At 48.3% G+C, this 23,878-nt stretch overlaps 1 protein-coding gene across 2 annotated transcripts in view; it reads right to left on the reverse strand.

Annotated features, from left to right (window-relative positions):
- Nucleotides 1-17,600: 17,600 nt before the first annotated feature.
- Nucleotides 17,601-23,878, reverse strand: part of EFCAB2 (EF-hand calcium binding domain 2) — a 132,016-nt gene continuing 125,738 nt past the window's right edge. For both annotated transcript variants that reach the window (XM_043568912.1, XM_043568911.1), the window contains 3 exons: nt 23,174-23,216; nt 23,009-23,075; nt 17,601-18,205 (listed from right to left, as the gene is read on the reverse strand). In XM_043568912.1, the coding sequence (XP_043424847.1) occupies nt 18,090-18,205; nt 23,009-23,075; nt 23,174-23,216 (226 nt within the window). In that variant the 3' untranslated portion in view covers nt 17,601-18,089. The remainder of the gene's footprint in view (nt 18,206-23,008; nt 23,076-23,173; nt 23,217-23,878) is intronic.

Here is a 23,878-nt window from a genome sequence, read left to right on the forward strand (position 1 = left end):
ATTTTGGCTCAGGTCGTGAGCTCACAGTTCTTGGGACGGAGCCCCAGCTTGGGCTCTGAGCCAACAGCACGGTGTCTGCTTGGGATTCTCTCTCCCTCTCTCTCTCTGCCCCTCGCCCGCTCACGCACACATAATCTCAGAATAAATAAACTTTAACATGAACGTTGTTTTAAATATATAATTTAAATATGTTCAATATCAAAGCATACTACAATATATGTGTGTGTGTGTTAGTTGGTCGTTTATATGTGTTTAGTTAGGGAAGAATTACATTCAGATTTCTTATGAATTCTTGCTGCACTATTATCATTTACATAAATACTCTGAATCATCTTTTTCTTTATAACCTTACAACATTTGAAACCTGTTTATCAATCTGCAACAGCTTTATTACATCAAATCAAGTCCAAACACTTCACTTCCACCCACATGAAAAAAGACAGATTCACTGTGACAAAAATAGCGAGTAACTGCTAATGCAAACACTAGAAATCACCAGAAAATAATTAGGTTACTCGCATGTTACCCACTCCGGCTTTGGCTGGCACCCAAGTGGGGGCCACACCTCCCATAAGGGCCCAGGCAATTTCAGACCCCACCTGTAACACACACAATCAATAAAAATAAAATGCATGTTTTTGAAAGAAATGAAGAGGGGCGCCTGGGTGGTTCAGTCGGTTAAGTGTCTGACTTTGGCTCAGGTCATGATCTTTTGGTTCGTGAGTTCAAGCCCCGTGTCGGGCTCTGTGCTGACACAGCTCAGAACCTGGAGCCTGCTTCAGATTCTGTGTCTCCCTCTCTCTCTGCCCCTCCCTTGATCATGCTCTCTCTCTTAAAATATATATATATTTTTTAATTTTTTAAGAAATCAAGAAACATTTCTTTTGAAAAATTAAAGAAAGGAACCAAGCAAACCACGATACCCTTGCTGTACAGACAACATTTCAAAGGAGCCTAACAGTCCATGAAGGAAAATTATTCTTAACAGAGGAATCCCAGCACATACATACAGAAGGAATAACAGAATTTTTTTAAAAATCACCATTTAGGGGCACCTGGATGGCTCAGTCAGTTAAGCGTCCAACTCCGGCTCAGGTCATGATCTCATGGTTCATGAGTTCGAGCCCCACATCAGGGCTCTGTTGCTGACAGTGTGTAGCCTGTTTGGGATTCTCTCTCACTTTCTCTCTCTCTCTGCCCCTCCCTGACTTGTGCTTTTTTTTCTCTCTCAAAAGAAATAAGTAAACTTTAAAAAAATATATATATACCGGGGCGCCTGGGTGGCTCAGTCGGCTGAGCGTCTGACTTCGGCTCAGGTTATGATCTTGCGGTTCCTGAGTTCAAGTCCCGCGTCGGGCTCTGTGCTGACAGCTCAGAGTCTGGAGCCTGCTTTGGATTCTGTGTCTCCCTCTCTCTCTGCCCCTCCCCTGCTCACGCCCTGTCTCTCCCTCTCTCTCAAAAATAAACATTAAAAAAATTTAAAAAAAAATATATATATATATGCCACCTTCAATGAAGTTGCAAAAAAGCACAAACAAAAACAAAACCGATCTCGAAATTTGATCAAGCCTCTAGTTTTAACAATGGGTCTACAGGATGTATGGAGAATAGAAAACCACGTCAAACACTACCACAGAAACGCGATCAGACAAATCCAAAATGTGGACTATTCTATAGAACCAGTGGCCAGGCTTTTCACAAATAAATGGCAAGAACAAAAGGGGAGGGGAGCGGGCGAGATCGAAAGATGCATCAACCAAATGTAGCGTGTGGACACTGTTTGGATCCTGATTGGAATAAACCAACGGTAAAAAGACATTTATGAGACAAGTGTGAAAACTTAAACAATGATTGCATATCAGACAATATTAAGGAATCCTTGTTACTTTTTTTATGTTATAATAACAGTTTCATGGTTGTGCGGAAAAAAGGGAAGGACATCCATGTCTGTCAAAGATAATATCAAAGCCCTTAGAGATGAAATGACATATGTCTCCAATTGGCTCTGAGATGGTCTAGCCGGGGTGAGGGTACAGGTGGCATAGACAGGGCAAGACTGGGAACGTGTTACTGGCTGATGGATACATGGGAGTACATCTGTCCTATTCTTTTAGTGTTGAAATTTCTTTTCTTTTTAATTTTTTTAATGTTTATTTTTATTTATTTTTGAGAGAGAGAGACCGAGCGTGAGCAGGGGAGGGAGACATAGAATCTGAAGCAGACTCCAGGCTCCAAGCTGTCAGCCCAGAGCCTGACATGGGGCTCGAACTCGCAAACCGCCAGATCATGACCTGAGCCGAAATCGGATGCCCAACCAACTGAGCCACCCAGGCGCCCCTAGTGTTGAACTTTCTTAATAGAAAGTCCTTTTTAAATCACCCAAAGGGGTAGGGCACCTGGGTGGCTCAGTTGGTTGAGCGCCTGATCCTTAACTTCTGCTCAGGTCATGATCCCCACCCCCGTTCATGGGTTCGAGCCCTGCATCCTGCTGGCAGCTTGGAGCCTGCTTGGATTCTGTCTCCCTCTCTCTGTCCCTCCCCCACTCACGCACATGCTCTCTCAAAGTAAATACAATAAACTGTAAAATAAATAAATAGATCACCCAAAGAGGTGATCAGTGCCTTGCAAAGGCAGCTCCAGAATAATGTAAGCTTGGTTGTTCTCCAGCTGTTAGTTCTTCTGGTCACCCTCCCCATCAAAACACCCCTCTCATTTCCAATGTCCCCCAAAAGACTGAGTCAGTTGGTCATTGTCCCTGGTTCTGCATATTCAGTCTCCTGCCTCTCCTGCCCTTTACCCTGTCCTATCCCCGAACCACCCTCCCTCTTTTTTTTTAATTTTTAAATTTAAAAAAAATTTTTAAATTTATTTTTGAAACAGAGAGACACAGTGAGCCGGGGAGGGACAGAGAGACAGGGAGACACAGAATCCGAAGCAGGCTCCAGGCTCCGGGCTGTCAGCCCAGAGCCCGATGCGGGGCTCGAACTCACGGACCGCGAGATCATGACCTGAGCCGAAGTCGGACGCTCAACCGACTGAGCCACCAGGCTCAGCCCGCCCCCCACATTCCCTCTTAAGTCCATGTTTATAGAATCCAGACAGGGATGTGCTTCTTTCATTATCTTCTTTCCAGCTTCCAGAAGCAGCCCCTTGTCCTTGTCCCACTTTTTCTTCCGCGGATCCAGCTCTGGCACAGGTTGCTGCGAGCTGAGTCGTGTTCGGAGACCTCCTGACTCGGGCCCCACCCCCTGAACTACAGGGAACGACGCCCACGAGCCCCCTCACATTCTAGACGGAGTGCAAGAATAACAATTCCAGCTCTCTCCAACTGCCCACTGGGTCCTTCCCCTGCAGGGAAGGTGAATCTGACGGGCCACACAAGGGGAGAGGTGTTGAGCTTGGCTCTTATCACTTTTTACCACTGTTTGAAAAAGTCTGTACGGGGCCTGACTCTCCTATATTTTTGTTAGCGATGTTGTACCAACAAGCAGGAAATCAAGACAAGTAATAAATCCTCCTGCCACTGGGATTTAAAAGTCAGTTACTGCGGCGCCTGGGTGGCTCAGTCAGTTAAGCGTCCACCTTCAGCTCAGGTCACGATCTCGTGGTTCCTGAGTTTGAGCCCCGCGTTGGGCTCTGTGCTGTCACAGTGGAGCCTGCTTCGGATCTTCTGTCCCCCCCTCTCTCTGCCCCTGTCCTGCTCGTGCACTCTCTCTCTCAGAAATAAATAAACTTAAAAAAACTATTAAAAATAAATAAAAATAAAAAAATAAAAGTCAGTTACTATATTGAGTATAACGATGCGTTCAGAGGTTCTACATACACGGCCTCCCAGAGAATCCTGTCTGGAGTTGAGAAATCAGAGGCCCACGCTTGGCCCTCGCGTCCCAGTGGCGTTCTCCGATCCAGCTTCTAGCGTCAGGAGATTAACTAAGCTGCTCCAAACCATCCTGAAGGTTCTCTGATCCCCATTTCACCAGAGGGTTTGTGTCTGTGCACTACTGCGTAGAGCCATGATGGAAAGCAGGTATCTGGACCCACAAATCTCTAACACCAACCAAACCTTTGTTGTGCTTCTTTCTGCCTAATCACACAGCACAAGGAAAGACCCAGTGTTGGCCCCGATCTCAGGTCACCAAGGATGGACAACACATCATTAAAAACCAAATACTGGGGCGCCTGGGTGGCGCAGTCGGTTAAGCGTCCGACTTCAGCCAGGTCACGATCTCGCGGTCCGTGAGTTCGAGCCCCGCGTCAGGCTCTGGGCTGATGGCTCGGAGCCTGGAGCCTGTTTCCGATTCTGTGTCTCCCTCTCTCTCTGCCCCTCCCCCGTTCATGCTCTGTCTCTCTCTGTCCCAAAAATAAATAAACGTTGAAAAAAAAATTAAAAAAAAAAAAAAACAAATACTGTACGAAACGAGCCTAAAACATCTCATCCCCCGTACCCAGGAAGCTCTCAGAGGCCAACCTGAAGAGACTCCCACTAAGCAAAGATGGGGTACTGGAGCATCAGTACGTGTAACTACGATGGATGGAAACATACCAAACACACGAAGTTTCTGACAAACACACAGAAGTTCCTGACAAACACACAGAAGTTTCCGACGATGCTAAAAAGCAAACAAAAACTCAGTGGTCACCATTAGAGAATGCGAGGATAGAAGCGAGCGGATTCACCATTTTGCAACCCCTCGTGTATTGATAAACTTAGCGCTCAACGCCAACAGCACTGACGTCCAGATGGACAACCAAGTATCACACATTCCCCAATGAAAGGACACAACACTTAGAAAGTCATCTTGCACCACCCAGAAAATCAAACCCAAATTTGATCAAGCCTAGATCCAACTGCCAAATTATGGGTTAGAGAGGACAGAGGGACACGCTCAACTACATATCTCATGGGGATGCGGCCAGCGAAATCCAGCCCGTGGGAAAGTCTATCGGACAAACGACACGGTGTCTTCAATAATTATGTGTCTGGGCGGGGCGGGGGGAAGAAAGGTTGGAGACAAAAGTCATAAGTTAAAGGGAACTTAAAAAAAAAATCAACTAATCACACACACTACAACCAATCATATGGGACTTCTAACTCAAACTGTGTTTTTTTTTAAAGCCTCTCATTACATTTATGGGAAAATTGATCATCTGAACATTGGCCGGATATATGCTAACATTAAGCAATTATTATTTTCATCATATTATGGTTATGTTTTTCAATAAGAATCTTTATCTTTATTTTTTTAATGTTTATTTTTGAGAGCGAGCGAGAGGGAGACACAGAATCCCAAGCAGGCTCCAGGCTCCGAGCTATCAGCCCAGAGCCTGACACGGGGCTCAAACTCACGGACTGGAGATCATGACCCGAGCAGACTGAGCCACCCAGGCGCCCCAGAATCTTTGTCTTTTAAATATGCTGAAAATATCATGGATGAGATGAAATGGTGTCTTAGAGTTGTCTGATAATAACGAGGGGGAGGTGTACCTGAAGACAGATGGGATGGGACCTGAGTTGACAGCCGCTGAGGAAGGAGGTGTGTTGGGGGGGGGGGGGGGAGGGCCGCTGACTCTTCATAATAAAGCATTTTACAAAAACATATATATTGTAGCCCGGCAGAATAACTTATAGAGTTATTACTGTGTTATTCTTATTCTTATTATTCTTCCTGCTGTTGAAAGAGAAAAACTTAAAAAGTAATTCCGTCTCTCCTCCTCACCACCCACCCCTTCGTGGGGGGCACGCTGGGCTTTGAGTCCCAGAGAACCGGGGCTTCCTTTGCAAACAGGGCAGAAGTGAAATGCCTTTGCTTTCAAAAGCCTTCCCACAAACAAGCAAAGAGCTGAAGTGTCTGGTGAGAGCAGGTGGGGTCCCTGGGCCTGGGCAGTGGGAAGGCAGGGGAGCCACACCTGTGGCCCCCGGCAGAGAAGGGCCTGCTTCTAACATCAGGGGTGAGTGGGGTGGGGTCTCTGCTCCTGGCTGGTGGGTAAACTAGTAAACTGAGAGCTCTTCGTAACATGATCGGACAGGAGGGGCTTGGGGCAGACTCGATTTAGAAAAACAAAGTCATGGGGCGCCTGGGTGGCTCAGTCGGTTGAGCAGCCAACTTTGTCTCAGGTCATGATCTCACGGTTTGTGAGTTCGAACCCCGCGTCGGGCTCCGTGCTCACAGCACGGAGCCTGGAGCCTGCTTCAGATTCTGTCTCCTTCTCTCTCTGCCCCTCCCCTGCACATGCTTTCTCTCTCTCTCTCAAAAGTAAATAAACACTAAAAAAAAATTAGCATTTTGGGCATGTTTTCAGTTTTCTAGATTGAGCCCCTGTAAGTTCTAACGAAGCCCCCGACAGGGCTAGGTAGGGCCTGATTAATCTTGACTCCCTTCCACTCAGGGCTGAAGATCATGAGAGTTTAAAAGAAATTGGGAAATCATGGGGATCGTGACAGGTCACTTGCAATGTGATGAGGGGATATTCTTGGATTGCACAAGCAAGTAAAAAGTTTGGAGCTGTCTCCAACACCTGCAGTGTTTTCTAAGCCAGGGGGGGTCCAAATTGTCTCTGGGAATCTGAAAGGCCATTGACTAGAAAGAACTGGGTGAGGGTCTAGACAGACAGAGGCCCTCAGTGGTACTTGGTGAGTGGGGACACAGCAGGATCCGGGATCTTCCCGATACCATGTTTCCTCTGTGTGTCTTTCTCCTCTTCTCTACCCATCGCCCTCTTTAGGTGATCCCACCCAATGCCATGGCTTTGAATGTCACCAGAACACTGACCATTCCACTCCCGGCTCCTGCCGTGGGCTCCGGGCTTGGACAGCCAACCTGGGTGTTGAGTTGGCTTCCCTGTGTTGCCACTGTCCCCCACCACACTCTCCATTCCTTGCCACTTCTCTCCTTCGTCACTCACATCTAATCCTTCAGGAAATCCTTTTGGTTCACGTTCCACATGGATGGATGCCAACCACTTCTCACCCCCTCTACCATTGTCACCCTGGTCTGAGAGGCCATACTCCAGGCAACAGGCCAGTGATTGGTTCTACGCCGTTCCGTGGCTTCTCTTCACATTTAGCAAATAACCGAAGTCCCTTCCCAACCTACACAGCCCTTCGTGTTCTGGACCTGCCTACCTCCCCATCCCCAACTCCTGCTTCCTTCTCTTCGCCCAGACTACCACGGCCTCAGCGGTCTCCTTGCTGCTTCTCCAGGCTGCCAAACCCCGGGAACCTGCTGTCCTCTCTGCGGGGAATGCTCTTCCCCGACGCTCCCTCATTTCTTTCAGGTCACTGTTCCAATGTCACCTCCTTGGAGAAGACATCCCGTATCACCCTGGCTGGAATGGTGTCCCAACACTCTCTTCATTACCCTTACCTTGCTTCTTCTCCACGGGGCTTTTCCCCGTGTGACATATACATCTATTGACTCATTGCTGTCTCCGCAACGAGAAGCCAAGTTCCAAAAGGGCAGAGACTTGGTTTTGTTCACCGGAGCAGTTCCAAGCACAGCGTGGCACTACATAAACGTTTGTTGAATGAAGTTAAAACATGTATGCCCTGTTTTCATAAAATTCGTGAGGTCACTAGTGGAGGAAAATAGCCTTCCTTATGCCCGGAAACCCTACGAGCATCTGAACTCAACTTCATCATATAGTTCTAAAAGATCTACTATATAAGAAAACATTTGTATTCATCACTCAACAGATGTTTACTGAGCACTTTGTAGTGACAGATACTGCCTGCCAAGTCCTGCGCGGGCACCCCTTAATGCTCAGAGCAACCCTACAAGATAGATGTGAAGACCGCCATTTTATAGCTGTGCAACCGAGGTAGAAACACATCAGATGACCTCTCCCAGGTCACGTATTCTGCACCTGGCACAGGTGGCGTCCCCAAAGCAGATCCATTCTTTCTCCCAAGCCACGCTGTATAGCTATTTTAGCATGTGCTTCAAGCCATCTCTTTCCAGAACATTCTCCCCCACCCAGTACTGGCAGCAACACCACTAACAGGGGCACAGAAACCTCTTGTGGTTCATCCTGTCACGTCCTCTATGAAGCCCTCTGTGAGACCCCCAGGCAGAGCTGGCTGCTTTCTGCTTGGATCCCCAAACACCTTGCTATCGCTGTTAAACACCTACTGCGTGGTGTAATGGCTTGTCGTGACGTCTCTCCCATGAGACTGAGCTCTGTCGAAGACAAGCACTGGGTCTCATTCATTTCGGCATCACTGGTGCCCAGAATGGAGTCTGGCGTGTACTGGGAACTCAGTCGATGTTGACCGTGCGAGCAAACGAACTGCACTGGGAAACGCGTTTACATCTCAAGAACTCGCTCTGGCTTTGGTGATCACTCTTCGCTTCTTGTTTGCATGTTTATTCCCCAGGCTCCTATTTGTTTGCTTGGGTATTTGTGACACTTCCTGCCAACTGTTCTGTGTGATGGTGGCTCGTTCTCACTCATCACCTCCTCCACACGATGAGCGTCTGGAGGGAAAGCGTACCTCTGGAATCTGGACTCTGCCGTGGGCTCTATTTCACAGCAGGCAGCAGGATTGTCGTTTCTGTCTGACAGGAAACAGTCTGTGAGGGCTCTGATTTGGTGCCTCCTGGAGCTAATCCAATGGAATCCTCCAATATACATTGTCCCGGGCCTTTAGAAAGTTCAAGTAATCAATGGAATGCAAATATTTAAAAAAAATCAAGAGATGCTATTTTTTGCCTATCAAATTGGCAAAGTTAAAAAAAGCTGAGGGTTTCTCTAGAATAGCCTGAAAACACATTATTAACAATAGGCTTATACATAAGTCCCCCGCTCTTTAAAGTTGACTCAACCAGGGGCGCCTGGGTGGCTCAGTCGGCTAAGCATCCAACTTCAGCTCAGGCCATGATCCCATAGTTTGTGGATTTGAGCCCCGCGTCGGGTTCTGTGCTGATATCTCAGAGCCTGGAGCCTGCTTCAGATTCTCTGTCTCCCTCTCTCTCTCTCTCTCTGTCTCTCTCTCTCTGCCCCTCCCCCCACTGGTACTCTGTCTCTAAAATAAAGAAACATCAAAAAATAAAAAATAAAGGGGCACCTGGGTGGCTCAGTTGGTTGAGCTTCCGACTGCAGCTCAGGTCATGATCTCACAGTTTGTGAGTTCGAGCCCCACACTGGGCTCTGTGCTGACAGCTCAGAGCCTGGAGCCTGCTTCAGAGTCTGTGTCTCCTTCTCTCTCTGACCCTCCCCTGTTCATGCTCTGTCTCTCTCTGTCCCAAAAATAAATAAACATTAAAAAGAATTTTTTAAATAAACAAATAAATAATTAATTAATTTAAAAAATAAAAAATAAAAAAATAAAGTTGACTCAACCATTCCGCTTCTAGGAATGTACTCTAAGCAAATAATTAAGATTTAACTACCCGGATATTCATAACAATTTATCATGACAGAGCAAAACTGAAAATTATTTAAATGACCAGGAATAAGAAACTAGTTAAATACATTACAATAGATCCCAACAATTACATACTACTCAATGATTAAATTTCTATTTTAGGTAAATACACACTAACAGCAAAATTGTTCATGGTGTATTAAAGTGCAGATCACAGGGGCGCCTGGGTGACTCAGTCGGTTAAGCGTCCGACTTCGGCTCAGGTCATGATCTCACGGCCTGTGGACACTATGAGCACCTCTGCCTTCCTGAGAACCCCCTTTCACTTCAGTGAAGCAGCCTGGTTTCTGTCCTCACAGTCCAGAGCCCTGACCATTCGACTCCATAGTGACGTTTTGAAGATGTTATATAAAGATACATAGTCTTGGGCTTTCTCTTCTTTTTGCGTACTCGTATTTTCCGATTTCTTTTTACTAGCTATGCACTGCTTTAGAAATACTCGGACAACTTTCAGAGCATTTTACGGTTTACTTTGTTTACCCTTTCCTCTGGAGATTCTCAAAATTAGAATTAGCTCTGACCATGCGCAATATGGATGGAAACTAGCATCGTCACTGGGTCCACATGTCAGGAGTCACGTGTCAGGAAGGAAGGCAGGTGTCCTAAGGGTGGCACGGGGGTGCCTTGGCCCCCATACACACTCTCACCCTTTATTAAGTACGTGGGTGCCCAGTCAAGTGGGGGATTCACAGATGTTATCTGGCTTTAACAAAACTAGCCTCCTTAAACTGATAAGAGGCTTAAAGAGTTTCCCACAAAGTGACCTGGAATTGAATACAGCCCCGGCACTGTAAGCGGAAGCGAGTGTCAAGAAAGTGGCGGAGCTCCTGGTCAGCTGACTTACAAGGTCTCATCCGATTTCGTGAAGAGTAACTAAAAAATATTGGAAATTACCAAGAAGACTAGTTGGCAAATCGATTCATCTTTACTCTCCCTAACAACGAACTCTGCCCCTGTGAACATCATGCCTTGAACTGGTAACTGGGTTCTGAATGGAGTCATCACAGCTGGCAAGATATTTAAAACCTAAGCATTCAGAACACACACACACACACACACACACACACACACAAGTCCTGACTTTTTTTTAGCCATACCTTAAGTCAGGTAATACTCGATCCATACTTCCAAAAATTTCATAAACATAGTCATAAATGGCTAGAAGTGGCTTTCAAGATTTTTTACTGAGTACCTAAAGACTAACAAGGAAGTACCCGGATCTATCTGCCACTCTGCACAGCCGCTCATATAAAACTGTGTCTGGATTTTCACGGCGGGCTATTTTATCTTACCTCCTTCTCCAAAGAACTAGAATTGGCCTCAAATGTTCCACCGCATCAATTTTTTAAATAACAATAAAACATTGTTTCCTCAAGTGAATAAGAGAGCTTTCTCCAGTAAGTGAGGTGAATAATTTATGCCACTTTAAAAGCACTGTGACTGAGAGCAATTTTGCAAAAAAGGAGACAGATCCAGCAATCCCACTTCTGGGTATTTATCCGGAATCATTCACGGCAGCACGATTTACAGTAGCCAAGACGTGAAAGCGACCCAAACGCCCACCGATGGACGAATGGATACACAAAATGTGGTCAGTGCCTACGATGGAGTATTATTCGGCCTTTAAAAGAAAGGAAATCCTCACCCCTGCGACAACGTGGATGAACCTTGAGGACACTATGCCAAGTGAAACATCCCAGTCACAAAAAGACAAATACAGTACAATGTGACTTACATGCAGTATTTAACTCACAGTAGTCAACCTCATAGAAACAAAGTAGAATGGTACTCACGGTGGGGGGTGGGAGGGGGTGGGGGGTGGGGGGGGTGGGGGGGCTGGGGGGGTGGAAGGGGGTGGGGGGAGAGGGGAGTTGTTTAATGGGTACAGCATTTCAGATGTGCAAGATGAAAAAGTTCTGAAGATCTAATTCACAAGAACATAAATATACTCTGAACTGTACATTTGACAACGGTTAAGATGGCAAATTTTATGTTTTTTTATTTTACTGCAGTTTTTAAAAAAAGAAAGCTAAAGCACTGCCTAAAACCTCCAATTCAGGGCGCCTGGGTCTGATCCCTCCCTTCCCCCTTCCTCTCCCCCTTCTCCCCTTCTCCCTTCTCCTCTTTTCCTCCTTCCCTTCCTCCCTCCCTGGCTGGCTTCCTGTAAATAAGATTTGTGTCACACCTCACACCCCTTAAAGAATTTTCTTTCATTATCTCATTTGATTTTCCCACCAGCCCCATAAGGTAGGGGTTCTTTCCACCTTACCAATTAAGACGCACAGACTCAGCAGTATTAAACGTCTGCACCCGCTGCCTAATCAGTCAGAGAGGCAGAGCCCGCTCCAAGCCCCACCCCTGCGCCACAGCACGCCGAGATTCCGTTTTCGGGCTCTGCAGTGGGGCTCCGGAGCCCGAATGTCTACCGGGCACCCCTCCCAGGTGTCCCGACGCAGGAGATCGGGGACCACACTTGTGGAAACACGAAGCTACCACGCCCGGCACGAGGTGGGGCTCGCGTGACCAGGAGGCCGTCTGCTTGTCAACGTGCCCAGAGGACACAAGGCAGTGACGCTCATCTTCCACGAGGAAGTGGCTGTATGGGCGAGGCGTGCGCTTCCCCGGAAGCCGGAAGGGAGACAGATCTACACGGAGCCCCCCCCCCCCCCCCCACGGAAAAGAATCCTCCAGGCACTGGGAAGCCAGGGGAAGCAGAATCAGGCTCTTTCTTTGTGGTTCACACCGGAGGCCGAGGGCCACGGGGGTGAGAGAGGTGCCTGCGGACGAAGACAAGCCTCCCCTTGGTAAACAGGCCACACTGATGCCAACTAGAAGACGAAACCGGGTTTCTGGGTTGCGCTCTACGGGGGCCTCCGAAAAACAACGTCTGTGCTAAAGATAAATGGACCGCATTCCCCAGGGCCAACTCTTGTGACTACCGAAGGGACCGAATCTCCTCGAGACGGGGTGGGAAGTTGGCCACCAGTCAGAACTTCCGAAGGAATTCCAGAAGGGGGTCCCCGGCCCCGAGGGAGCTTCCGGGAGGGAGCGCGCCTCCCCAGGAGGACAACGCGGCACCGTCTGCTCATGAACAGCATCGGGGCGAACTCACCAAACTGTGCTTCTGTGGCACCGGGGTCGCCCAGGGCCACAGGCTCCTGGAAGAGAAGGCTGAGCTGCCTGCGCGCTCCGGACAAGTCCCTGCCTGGGCCCCCGCGCCGGGCACCAGGACACGCTTGAACGCGACACGCTGGCGCGGGCCGCTGCCGCCGAATGATGTGGCCCCGGGTGCGCTTCCTCCTTACAGGGCATTTCACGCCCCTGCCACGCCGCGGCGCAGCCACAGCGTGTCGCCACCGCGGGCAGCCTGGGGGTTGACGCTCTCAGGGCCACCGCCCCTCCTCCCTCACGCAGCCCCGCCCTGGCCCACGGGCACGAGGCTCGTACTCCTCGCCGGGTGGTGATTCTCACACGCACCGCAAAGCGAGCGCCACATCCGTTCCCCACTCGGGTGTTGCCCCCGCCGTTATCACGCCTCGGTGGTTATCGTTCCCAAAACCTTCCAGCAGGAAGGATTCCTCACCATCATTTTTTATGTGCTATTGTTTTTAGGTTTATTTTGAGAGGGAGCGAGAGCACGCACGTGTGAGCAGGTGAGGAGCAGAGAGCCAGGGAGAGAGAGAATCCCAAGCAGGCTCGGCACTGGCGGGGCGGGGCTCGATCTCGCGAACCGTGAGATCGTGACCTGAGCCGGGATCAGGAGTCAGATGCTTAACGGACGGAGCCACCAGGCGCCCCTAATGCGCTATTTGTGAACAGGATGACCACATTTCATGGTCTCAACTGGCACGCTGCTAAGAGGGGGCTCTAGTAACAGTTATGTCCATACAACAGGGACCGGTGGGAACCCCCCGGGGTGAACCAGGACAGACGGCCACCCTCCCGGCGAAGACACGGTTGGAACGAGGAGGTCACGTGACAAAAAAACACGAACAAGTAACAGCTCATCGTAGAAAGCCCCGAGGTTTTCGGGTTATTTGTTACCACAACACAACGTGGCCAACACTGACGAATACAACCCTCAGAGCTGTGTAGCCTTGTTACCACGGCTGTGAAACGGGGGTAACGCAACAGTACCCCTTATCCGCCGGGGATGCGCGGGTCAGGGGAGTTGATAGGTGGAGGGCACGGTGAATAGTGCACAGATGTTAGCTGGAATAACGTGGAGAGCAGACGAACGCCCTAAGAACGCACTGGAGTCCAATGGCAAGCAGACTGGATTACGACTGGGAAGCGGCAGGAAAGCCAGTCCCCCCCCCCCCCTCTGGCCACACTCGTGCTGCCCTGTAGAGGTTCGGGGGCCCTGCCCCTCTGCCGCAGTCTGTTAGCTGCTCCCGCATCTGTGCCGAACACGTGGACTCCACAGACCATCCCCATGCCTGCTTTCCTGTGGAGTCCCCCACTGCCTTGCCCTTTGGTTCCTTCCATCTCGGATGACAGGACCTTAACCCTGAGTCAGCCGAGCAACCCACCATTTCTGCTCCTGAGCCCGGGTCACTGAACAAAATCCTCCAGGATTTCCTGAAAATCCTCACCTGGGGTCTCTGTCAAGGCAAGCTCCTAACCTACTACCTTCCTCTCCATTCAAGAATGAAACAGGCCTTCCTGGGTGGCTCCGGCGGTTAAGCATCCAACTTCAGCTCAGGTCATGATCTTGTGGTTGGTGAGTTCGAGCCCCACGTAGGGCTCTGTGCTGACAGCTTGGACGGGAGCCTGGAGCCTGCTTCAGATTCTCTCTACCCGTCATGAGCCCCTTGGAGCTCATGCTCTCTCTCTCAAAAATAAAATAAATATTAAAAAAAAAAAGTAAGAATGAAACAGAGGCCATTGGGTAGGAACTGTCTATGACGGTTCCTTGTTCCAACCCACCCCAAAACAATTTTTTTTTCTTGCTCTGGAACCTGGATCCGCCTACTTCCTTAGGGTCTTTGACTTCTCTCCTATCCTCAGCCCTTTGAGTACACACACGCCTGCATGTGTCCCCTCTTCCAAAAATAACTCCCTCAACCTGCTCTCCTTCTCCTGCCCTGTCCTCACGCTTCACTTTCTCACAGCCCTCTGGTCCCCAACCCACCCGACAATGCCCCCGTCACTTTGCCAAACCTGCTCCCGCAGAGGCCACCCGCGAACGCTGTTGCTACCACTGGTACACATTTTTCCATCTTTATTTAATTTTTTTTGCAGTTTATTTTTTATTTTGAGAGAGAGAGAACCAGCAGGGAGGGGCGGGGGTGGGGGACAGAGGATCTGAAGCAGGCTCTGCGCTGACAGCAGAGAGCCCAATGCGGGGCTCAAACTCACGGACTGTGAGGTCCTGACCTGGGCCGAAGTCAGAGCTTAACTGACTGAGCCGCGCAGGCGCCCCTGCATCCTCCGTCTTTAACTTCCCTGCCCTCGCTACAGCCTTGAGATCCTTGTGATCCTCTCCCACTTGGCTTCCTGACGCTTCTCTCCTGCTTTCCCCCCTCAGGCTTCTCCTGCCCAGTCTCTCGTCGGCCCCTCCTCCCCTGCCCTCCCTTAAGTGCTGACCTTCCCCTTGGGCTCTGACCCTCTTCCCTTCCGAAATCCAAGTCTCTTGCCAGATTTTCCTCTTACTGATCCAACTGGTTGTTGGATGTACTCGCTCCTCAAGCCCTAGACATCCACCGCCAAACTCACCATTTTGCCCACCAACCCTGACTTGCTTCCTGGATTTCCTAGCTGAATTCGTGGCTCTACGATCTGCCCGCTGTCCAAGTCAGAAACCTGGGACTCCAGCCAGACTATTCCCAACCTATGTCCTTCCACCAGCCACGTCGTTTACCAGCTGGTCTCTCTGCTTCTTTCTAGTCTCGACTCCCCCGGATCTCTTTTCCATGCTATTTACAAATGCTCTTTCTCGATGATCACCAGAAAAAGTCGAAATTCTAACACTAAAACCCTAACTGCACGCCTAACCCGATATCCTTAAGGATACAGCCCCCGTCTACCGCCCCAACTTCATCTTTCATCATGTTCCCCCAAATCCACACCACACACACTACACCACCTTAAGTTCCCAGATTGCTTCATGTTTCATGACACCCCCAGGGTTTTTGCACTCACTGGTCCCCTGTGGAAATACCCCGTGTCCTGCCACCAGCTCAGTAAACTACTTGTCTTTACCGCAGGTGTTACCTACTCTGGGACGCCTTCTCTGCTCACCAGACCCTCTCCTGTCCCGGAAACTCACCCGCCAGGCTGAGTGAGCCACCCCTCTTTTACACTTCCATAGCCCCTGAATGTGCCCCAGCCTGAAATGTGGTTGTTGACTGACTTGCAGATCTCCTTCACTAAACAGGGACCTCGATCAGTTGGGGACCTCGGTTAGTTGGGGACCTCGATCGGTTGGGGACCTCGATTAGTTAGGGACAGCGCCACCTTGCCCCTCTAGTTCCTAACACACCAAGAATACTCAGTAAATGTTTCACGAATGAATGGACAAATAGTGACAGTTTCTTGGGTAGCAGCCCCTCTCTTGCATGCCTAAGAGGAAGAATCATAAGCAACATCAAATGTTTGTGTGTGTGTGTGTGTGTGTGTGTGTGTGTGTATACACACACGTAAGGGTGAAGCATCTTTAAATAGAGATCACTGTGGGGGGCACCTGAGTGGCTCAGTCGGTTGAGCATCCGACTTTGGCTCAGGTCTTGATCTCATGGTTCGTGGGTTCGAACTCTGTCAGTGCAGAGCCCGCTTTGGATCCTCTGTCTCCCTCTCTCTCCGCCCCTCCCTTGCTCGCACTTTCTCTCAAAAATAGATAAAAAAACATTAATTAAAAAATAAAAAATAGGGGCGCCTGGGCAGCTTGGTCAGTTAAGCATCTGACTTCAGCTCAGGTCATGATCTCGGTTTGAGCCCCGCATCAGGCTCTATGTGGACAGCTCAGAGCCTGGAACCTGCTTCGGATTCTGTGTCTCCCTTTCTCTCTGCCCCTCCCCCGCTCATTCTCTCTCTCTCTCTCTCTCTCTCTCTCTCTCTCTCTCTCTCTCTCCCTCCCTCCCTCCCTCTCTCTCTGTCTTTCAAAAATAAACATTAAAAAAAATAAAAATTTGCATGGATGGAACTAGAGGGTATTATGCTAAGCGAAATCAGTCAGAGAAAGACAAATACCATATGGCTTCACTCATATGAGGACTTGAAGAGACAAAACAGATGAACATAAGGGAAGGGAAGCAAAAATAATATAAAAACAGGGAAGGGGACAAAACATAAGAGACTCTTAAATATGGAGAACAAACTGAGGGTTCCTGGAGGGGTTGTGGGAGGGGGGCTGGGCTCAATGGGTCAGGGGCACTAAGGAATCTACTCCTGAAATCACTGTTGCACTATATGCTAACTAATTTGGATGTAAATTTAAAACATTATAAACATTTTTAAAATAATAATAAAAATGTTTTAAATAATAATAAAAATTTAAAAAATAAAAAAATAAAAAAATACAGAGAGATCCCTGTGTGTGTAATGCATGCACATGAAAGGCTAGACAGGTTATGGGAGACTATTCATTTTCCTTTGCCTTATTTCCCCCTTTGCTTGTAAGTTCCTGGGCCTTTCTCCATCATGATTCCTTGTGTTCAGATAACTTTATTCTGCTCTTTCAACAGCTGTACTTCCTGCACACCACAGAATTTCTCGATATTCTCACTCAGTAGTCAGGACAATACTCTCACGGCAGCTATCGTGAACAGGTAAGAACTCTAAAGACAGAAGAGAATTGCCACTTCCTCGCATTATCAATTTCCATTCAGTCTTCTTTTTTTAATTTTTTTTAACATTTATTCATTTTTGAGAGACAGAGAAAGCGTGAGCAGGGGAGGGGGAGAGAGAGAGACAGAGCGAGAGTGGGGAGGGGCAGAAAGCGAGGGAGACACGGAATCCGAAGCAGGCTCCAGGCTTCGAGCTGTCCGCACAGAGCCCGACATGGGGCCTGAACCCACGAGCCTCAAGATCATGACCTGAGCCGAAGTGGGACGTTTAACCGACTGAGCCACCCAGGCGCCCCTCCATTCAGTTTTCTCCTCTCTACATTCAATTACCTCAACTCCTTTAGCTGGGTTAATATCATGTCAAATGAGACTTATAATCGACACTCATAAGCAATTAATTATCAATATTTATTTCAATCACGCCCCTTCCACGTTCAGAGGCCAAAGCATTAGTCGTTTGTGGCTTTCCCCATGCTACTACTCATTTTCAGTTTGTGCTCATTCTGCCCCATTCCAAGATCCTTCTATGCCAAACCTGGGGTCATTCTGGTCATTCTTCACTTTTTCAGCTTAATTAATTGGAAGGTCACCTGAGTTTTATTGCGGGGAAATTAACAACGATCCACGGATAATGTTAAAACGTTTTAAGAACAAGCTTTAAACTAATTAGCAATTTGTCATTCCATAAGGCTAGACCACACCAAATAAATCTGTGTTTTACAGCATAATGATCATCTTTAAAGAACAAAGTGTCTTGAAATAGTTGTTACTGGGCATTAATTAGCGTATACAGGAATTATAAGATAAAACGCGAAATTGACAAGGACAAGCCATTTTTAAAATCAGCCTCTCAGTTAGAAATTAAGTCTTCAAGGCACTTAACTTTCATCTATCACCATCATTGCTATATAGTCCTTGTAATGAACTGAATTCGATTCTGGATCAATTGCAGCAGACAACATTTCTTCCATTTCCTCCTGAGAGAAAGGCTCACCTGGGAAGGACAAGAAGGGAAATTCATCATTTACAATCCTCTGATCTTTTTCTTTCTCTTTCCGCCGACCAGCTTAATTGCCACGGAGCCCCCCAGCTCCCCGCCGTGTCGCTGGTTCCTCTCCCTGGGGCCCCGGAGCCAGCACATCACGACCGTCCAGACGCTCAAAGAGCAGGCAGTTGTATCCCTGGCCGACTTGGGACTTAGTCTGCCTTGCAGACATCATAGCTCAAGCGACCTATAACATCGATCACTCCAGCCAGAACAGCGGGAGGACATTAAGACCCCCCTGAATAAGGTTGCTTATTTATTTAAATTAAAACTATTGGAATTGCCTTCACCCGGAGGCTCACTTTTCTAGGGAGTTTAATCATTATATTGAGCAAGGCTGTGACGAAGGGATTAAACGGTCGCGGTGCAAAATCGCTGAAGAGCCGCTGGCAGAGACGTGAAGTCTCTGAATACTCCCTGACCAGCTCGGCCAGCTTCGTGATGCCAGCTGAACCCACAGACAGATGCCACTCATCCTCCGGGTCAAAACGGTCCTCTCTGTTACAGTCTGGCCCAGCGTTGCCGTCATACGAAACCAAAAGTTACACAGAAAATCTATGGATTTTGCTGGATCCGGGTAACAGCTGAGGGTCATCTTGGACCCTGATGCCACCAAGATGAGAAGCAAACCCGGGAGGAATGCCGGAAAGGTTGCCAACTACTTAAGAAAGAACTTTGTCCTGATATTAAGCAAAAATACAGAAACGTCCAAATCGCCACTTTCCCCCCAAAAGACGCTTCTCTGAGCCGGTGAGTTACTAAGGCCTGAGGATCACTTATCTTCCGAGTTTTTCATCTGCCACGACACATGATGTTTTCCAGGTCGGAATTCAGCTAAAACCACAGAAATCATTCAAGTGGGGATCGTGAGGACAATGATAACAGATTATCAAACAAGGGCAATGTGTCAAGTTCTCAAAACCGTACTTACATCCTGAGAAAAGACAGAACGCTTACACAGCCTAACATCTTTCTTATACCTGATTAAATGGAAACTCCACTGCCAATGAACTCCGATGGGCACCGTGGAGGTCCTGCACAGAGCACTGGTAACAACCACGTGTTGAGACGCACGAAGTTAACCTCCCAAGCGCCTCACAAGACGAAAGGATGGCTGCCCCACTTACAGAAGAGGAACCGGCACACAGAGACGCGAGGCCACCCGCCCCGGCCAATGAGTGGCAGAGCTGGGATCTGGATGCCGTAGTCCAGCTCAAGGTCCATGACCTCGAGGACTACACTGGACTGCTCAGAACACAGCGCTGCTCACAGTACAATCCAGAAGGCAGTCACACCGCTTCCGTGGGCAAGGAAGGAGGTACACAGTGTTTGATTAAGGATAGGAACGGAATAGCTTAATGATTAAAAGCACAATCTTGCGGGGGCGCCTGGGTGCCTCAGTCGGTTAAGCGTCTGACTCTTGATTTCAGTTCAGGTCATGATCTCCTGTGAGATCATGCCCTGCATCAGGCTCTATGCTGACAGTGTGCAGCCTGCTTGGGATTCTCTCTCTCTCTCTCTCTCTCTCTCTCTCTCTGTCTCTCAATGAATAAATAAACATTTTTTTTTTTTAAAGCACAATCTTGGGAGGCAGACTACCTGGGTTCAAATGCTTAGCTGTCTCATTAACTTTAAGATCCTGGGCGAATCACTTAAGCTCTCTGTGTCTCAGTTTTCCTCCCTGCGAAATGGAGAAGATAATCACGGCAGCCATCTAATGCGGTTGTTATGAGGACTCAACATGTTATTATCTAACTAACACTTAGAACATTCTGGCACACAGGTGGCAACATGTATTTGTTGAAACAAAGTTTTGGAGACCTTCCCTGCTGCTAAATACTGTCTGACACCATCACACGCCTGGACGTCTTTCAGGAATTTGGTTTGCTGCGGCTTATCATGTGTTTCATATGACATCCCAGGCAGCCAGAATGCATCTTCCCAACCTAATAGTCTGTGGATGTTGTGAAACATCCCCTTATCTCTGTGTCCGAGGCAGTCTGCTTCTGATATCTCGGTGTCAGTCAACAGTATTCCCGTGACACCCATCATCTGAGTCAAGGCCCTGTTACTCCTGCCTCGCTCCCACCTTTGTTCCCTACATGATGTTACTCATCGGGACCCACGGATCCTGCTGTAGACAGGCCTACTGTACCTCTCTCTCTTTTTTTTTCAGTTTATTTATTTTTGAGAGAGAGAGAGAGACAGAGACAGAGAGTGCCCGTGAGTGGGGGAGGGGCAGAGAGACGACACAGAAGATCCTAAGCGGGCTCTGTGATGACAGCACAGAACCCAATGCGGGGCTCGAACTCAAGAACCGTGAGATCATGACCTGAGCGGAAGTCTGACTCTTAACCGACTGAGCCACCCGGGGGGCCCCCTGTACCCATCTCTCCTTTCCGTTCCGCCTGCTGGCTCCAGACTAACCTCGCTAGGGCACCTTCCCAAAGCCGCAGTAGCCTCCTGACCTTACTTGTCCACAAACCGCCAGCACCAGACTGGCCTTCCAACAATCCCTCCTGCCCCGTAAGGACCATCTGCTCAACACCCCGCCATGCTCCTGTGGTGCCCACAGGGTGAGTCCCGAGCCCTGAGCCCAGGCCTCAACAGGCTAGCCCACAGATCTACCCAGGGTTGTCTCCTGCTGTTGGCCAGCAAGGCCCCCAGGCACGCTCCACTCACAGTCTCCATGATACGGAGATATCACGCTCACTTCCGCCTCCCCACCTCTGTTCACACTATGATGTCAGTACCTATCTCTCTCCATCGGGCCCCTTCACGAATCCTTCTTTCATCGGCTCATTCATTTATTTTTTATTTTTTTTTAATGTTTATTTATTATGGAGAGACATAGAGACACAGAGCATAAGCAGGGGAGGGGTAGAGAGAGGGGGAGACACAGAATCCGAAGCGGGCTCCAGGCTCCGAGCCGTCCGCACAGAGCCCGACGCGGGGCTCGAACTCACCAACCGTGAGATCATGACCCGAGCCCAAGTCAGTTGCTTAACCCACTGAGCCACCCAGGCGCCCCTGCTCATTCCTTTAATAATTCAACCCACATTTGTTGAGACTTACCGTGGCGGGGGGGGGGGGGGCTATAACGCATAAGACTTTACTCTTGCTCGCAGGGCACCTGGGTGGCTCAGTCTGTTGAGCATCTGACCTTGGCTCAGATCTCCCAGTTTGTGAGTTTGAGCCCTGAGTCGGGCTCTGTGCTGACGACTCAGGGCCTGGAACCTGCTTCAGATTCTGTGTCTGCCTCTCTCCCTGCCTCTCCCCTGCTCGTGCTCTGTCTCTCTCTCTCTCTCTCTCAAAGATAGATAAACATTAAAAAAAAATCTTTTTGAAGATATTTGTTACAGTGTCACAAGAGTGCTTGGTGGCAGCTGTGACAGCCAAGTCATTCTTGTCCTCGTTGCCCGTAGCCTCACCTCGTGGTGGGTCAGGTCAGCGTGGCCCAACCAGCTGTGCCGGTGGACAATCTTGGTCTCCAGTCCTCACAGTCACTTGCACTTTTGGTTCTGTCTCTAGTGATGGCAACTGTGCATCATGTGGGACTCAACCCGCAAACCAGCGAACGGAACAAAGGAGACAGAACCCTAACCCCATATGGGAGGAAGGAATGTGACCCAGATGGGCACGGTTTCAGGAGAGTGACCATCAGGCCACAGAAGTCCAAGGAAGACGAACTTACACATCCGCCTGAGCAGAGAGAGTGCCTCAAGAAAACAGTGTTATGGGTAACCGGGCGTGTGTAGGTCAAGGTCAAAGCAAATACAGAACGCCGCCAGCATAAAGAACTGGAAGTTTCCGTGTGAATTCTATTCAACTGAGTCTGTATTATCTGTAAGTTCATCAACTGAAAAGCTCTTTGAAAAGGAATTTTACCATAACCTAATTCAAATCTTCAATCTAGTCACAGGCACTGATTTATAGTTGATAGTTCATGTTTTCCAAGGGCATAGCTTTTATTCTGAAAACACTCTAAGAGAATGGAGTGCCTTCAATTTGTAGAAGTTTCATTATACGTTACAAACTCCTATACAGCAACTATCACTCTCCCCTTAACCCACCCTTTGTCCTCTTACCCCACAAAACAGAACCCGTTCCAAAACCAAAATAACAGGAGTAGTCAATAACTCTTTGAACCAGAATGATTGATTTAAAAGCATCTCCTAGGGGCGCCTGGGTGGCGCAGTCGGTTAAGCGTCCGACTTCAGCCAGGTCACGATCTCGCGGTCCGTGAGTTCGAGCCCCACGTCGGGCTCTGGGCTGATGGCTCGGAGCCTGGAGCCTGTTTCCGATTCGGTGTCTCCCTCTCTCTCTGCCCCTCCCCCGTTCATGCTCTGTCTCTCTCTGTCCCAAAAATAAATTAAAAAACGTTGAAAAAAAATAAATTAAAAAAAATAATAAAAAATAAAAATAAAAGCATCTCCTAGGGGCTCCTGGATGACTCAGTCAGTTAAGCATCCGACTTTGGCTCAGGTGGTGATCTCACGGTTCGTGGGTTCGAGCCCCGCGTCGGGCTCTGTGCTCACAGCTCAGAGTTTGGAGCCTGCTTCGGATTCTGGGTCTCCCTCTCTCTCTGCCCCTCCCCTGCTCACACATTCTCTCTCTCTCTCTCTCTCAAAAATAAACATTAAAAATTTTTTAATAATAAAAGCATCCCCTAGAATTTTTCCATAATTGTTGTTAAATTATTAATCACTTAAATAAGTCACAGTTGAAAAAGAAGTAATAAATCACTCTTACCTTCTTCAGTCATATATTTGATCAGTTCTTCCTTCAAAAGAAACCCACGTTTAGATGGATCTAATACCTAAAAGAAAAGGCGGATATTGTATGTTTGGTTTGGCGAATACATTCTAGATGATGCATTTTTCACATAAATACATATAAAATCTGGAGCTTACACACCTCAAACGCTCGAAGAAGGATATCCTCTGGAATTGGTCTGTATCTAATTATGCAGTAAAGGGAGCAAATGTCACAGTATTTAGCTCAGTCTCTACACAATAAACGATCACATAGAACAAAATAGCAGCTGCTCATATACAAGGATAATAGTACTTCCCGCACTGAAACAGTTTTGGATTTCGAGATATGAAAGTCGAAAGCGCTTCACACCCAAAGAAAATATTTAGTTCAAAATCACGTGATGTTATCTATTCATCTTTTTCATCATGATGAAAATCCACTTCTCGGGAAATAAACTTTCTACAGTAAACCAACTGGGGTAAGCTAACGCTACACGGTCTTTAGAAGAGTAATTAGGGTTAAGTCTCAGTGATGATTCAAAACAGAAGATAATAAGTCTGTTGTTGGTTTATGCTTTTGGTAGCCTTTTGCCTCTGTAATTACACTTTGCTTATCAGATTAGTATAAACATGGTTGATATTTCTAAGCATATGCCAAATGGCCATTCAGAATGCAGTGACTGGGGCACCTGGATGGATCAGTCAGTCAAGTGTCCAGCTCTTGGTTTCGGCTCAGGTCATGATCTCACGGTTTGTGAGTTCGAGGCCTGCGTCGGGCTCCATGGTGTCAGTGCCGAGCCTGCTTGGGATTCAATCTCCCTCCCTCTCTCTCTGGTCCTTCCCTACTTGTCTGTCTCTCTCTCTC

The sequence above is a fragment of the Prionailurus bengalensis genome, chromosome E4, assembly GCF_016509475.1.
Source record: "Prionailurus bengalensis isolate Pbe53 chromosome E4, Fcat_Pben_1.1_paternal_pri, whole genome shotgun sequence".
Classification (NCBI taxonomy): domain Eukaryota; kingdom Metazoa; phylum Chordata; class Mammalia; order Carnivora; family Felidae; genus Prionailurus; species Prionailurus bengalensis.